This window comes from Nanorana parkeri, unplaced genomic scaffold (assembly GCF_000935625.1).
Source record: "Nanorana parkeri isolate BGI_ZX_2015 unplaced genomic scaffold, ASM93562v1 scaffold5235, whole genome shotgun sequence".
NCBI lineage: Eukaryota > Metazoa > Chordata > Amphibia > Anura > Dicroglossidae > Nanorana > Nanorana parkeri.
In genome coordinates this window covers 3,943-6,437 of record NW_017311495.1, presented here as the reverse complement: position 1 = coordinate 6,437, position 2,495 = coordinate 3,943, and the positions used below count along the sequence as shown (strand labels likewise).

General features: G+C 41.3%; 1 protein-coding gene across 1 annotated transcript in view; it reads left to right on the top strand.

Annotated features, from left to right (window-relative positions):
• LOC108804117 (copine-3-like) overlaps positions 1-1,990 on the top strand; it is a 3,951-nt gene extending 1,961 nt beyond the window's left edge. Inside the window, exons 2-3 of the mRNA XM_018575880.1 lie at positions 126-362; positions 1,700-1,990. Of these exons, the coding sequence (XP_018431382.1) occupies positions 216-362; positions 1,700-1,810 (258 nt within the window). The 5' untranslated portion in view covers positions 126-215 and the 3' untranslated portion in view covers positions 1,811-1,990. The remainder of the gene's footprint in view (positions 1-125; positions 363-1,699) is intronic.
• The last annotated feature ends 505 nt before the right edge of the window (positions 1,991-2,495 follow it).

Sequence of the window (2,495 nt, the reverse complement as noted above, 5' to 3'; positions counted from 1 at the left end):
TTATGATAAATATAAAATATATTACATATACTTTTAATATATAAGAGATCAAATATATCCTCACAATTTCTGTTTGTGTTCTTATTGAACAAGTCATTTACATTTCTGCTCATTGTGTATTGTAGCAATACTTTGTCCTGCTAATTATCACTGATGGAGTGATAACGGATCTGGATCAGACGCGTCATTCCATCGTTAATGCTACCAAGCTCCCAATGTCCATTATCATAGTTGGCGTGGGAGGGGCTGACTTCAGTGCCATGGAGTTTCTGGATGGTGACAATGGAGGTCTCCGATCACCCACCGGGGAGATGGCGTTAAGAGACATTGTGCAGTTTGTGCCATTCAGGAAGTTTGCACAGGTATCTAAATTAAAACAAAGTATTACATTTAAAGCTAAACTCCAGGCACCATTACTTAAATATGTTCAGATGTGTTATGATCATCTTATCCCTGACTGACATCAGGGCTGCAGCTATAAATGACAGTAGCGGTAGTGTTGCGTGCACTTCTCAAAACACACAACCAAAGAATCATCATGCGCTGCTTTTGCGATTGGGCAAGAAGTACACAGGAGGAGAGACAACACCTGCACTGGTGTCAAGTATAGGTGCAGTTTTGGTGTCAGCTGTGGTGGGGGAGAGAAGGGAGGGGGGGGATTTAGAGCAAGCTGTATTAATACACAGAACCAGCAGACTGACATTTTTTTTAGAACAAAACATGTCCAAACATATTGTTGCCCAGGGTTCAGCTTTTAAGTTATTTCTGCCACAACCAATTGTTGTACATACATTCTAAGAGTAAAGAAAATGCTCAGGAAACACGCGTATTGTATGTATAAATCATATTCAGTTCAGCTGTCTGATGGCGGTCAGCAGTTATTCAGAGAGTTAATGACAAAAGACGCTTTTTAAGGACCAACACACACTCTTGCTTTGTCGTCATTTTGGATGGCACTCCTGGGCATCTTCCTCAACACACCTGAGTAGCAGACCACAACGAATGGTAGCATGTTGCATTATAAAAAAAAGATCATGTCCAATTTTGGACACAGGGCATATGGGCTGCCTTAACAACATAATTTGTGTTAACACACCGCACACTACATGAAATGGGCCCTAAGGGATTCAATAACATTTTGCAGTATGAGATATCTAATAGCCTATATCATTTGTTACAGAATTTACAAACTTTTGTGTACCCTTGGGCCAAATGTATGTAGTGGGGTGCAAAAGCTTTGCAGATTCCAGTGACAGAAAAACTGGACTATGACATTTACTGAGCATGGGTAGCCACCAAAGACATTACTAATGTTTTTTATAATTTTATCAAAGAAATACAAAGGCTGTCTTCACTGACCTATTTTGAAATGTTACTGATCTGAAATAAGCATGTTGCAGGTGAACTTGGAACAGCTGATCAGCATACTTATTCCAGGTCAGTGACATTTTTTTTTTTATAAAGGCAACATGTTCTCCCATATTTACTTCACTATCTTCTTTTCTATACTACAAAAGCCATTCACACACTCATTATATCTGTGAATCATGCCTTCCATGCATGTTGAAGCCACACTGATGACCTGTTATGGGTATCAGAATGTCAAGGAGATTGGTGAAATGGGATTTGGTGAACAGTAGGCTAACAGTAATTGTCCTTTCTGCCTCTCAATAACCTCATTCTTCTCTTCTGATTTTAGGCTCCCAAGGAAGCCCTCGCTCAAAGTGTTTTGGCTGAGGTTCCCCAGCAAGTTGTATCTTACTTCAACATGTACAAACTAAAGCCACCCAATGAACCCGCAGCTGAATAATAAAAGAAAACTTAGCAGGTTTTTTTATGCTGCCAACAGCCTTATTGCATCTTGTAGCCCAGGACTGGATGAATCCCAAAGTGCTAAAGAACTATATCAGGCTCCTAATATATGTAACATAACAGCCAAACTGCATAGCAGGCACTACAAGGTGTCTTCTCTTACCTCCTACTGCTTTCCTGTTGCTGCCCTGCTCTATTGCCAAAGCTCTCCATACTTAACACATGTCTAAGTATATTCCCCCACCCAACAACGCTCAGGCCCTGGTGATAGGTCCCTCAGGCTTCAAGTGCTGCGTTGTGGAAGGTAAGGGGAAGTGTCCATGTGTTCCCCCAACCAGCTACATGTATATGTGTTTCTAAGGGGTCTGACAGTGGATTGGAGGTGCAGGGCAGCACAGCACAACTGTTCATGTCGACAGGCTTTCTTGTCAACCACTGCATTTCACATTTGAACGCATGCACCTGCATTCAAATGGAAAGCACAGCGTTAAATAAGAAATGTCTGCGTTTGACCTGCTTTGCCTGCGGTTCAAACACGCCTTAATAGGACATGCTGCATCTAAAGAAGCACAGTGCACAAAGCAGGTCAAATGCAGCCTTTGAAATGTTATATGAACCATTCAACTAAAGTAAAGGGGATTATGCTGACCTGTCTTTGATGTGCGCTACAAATGCACATCAAA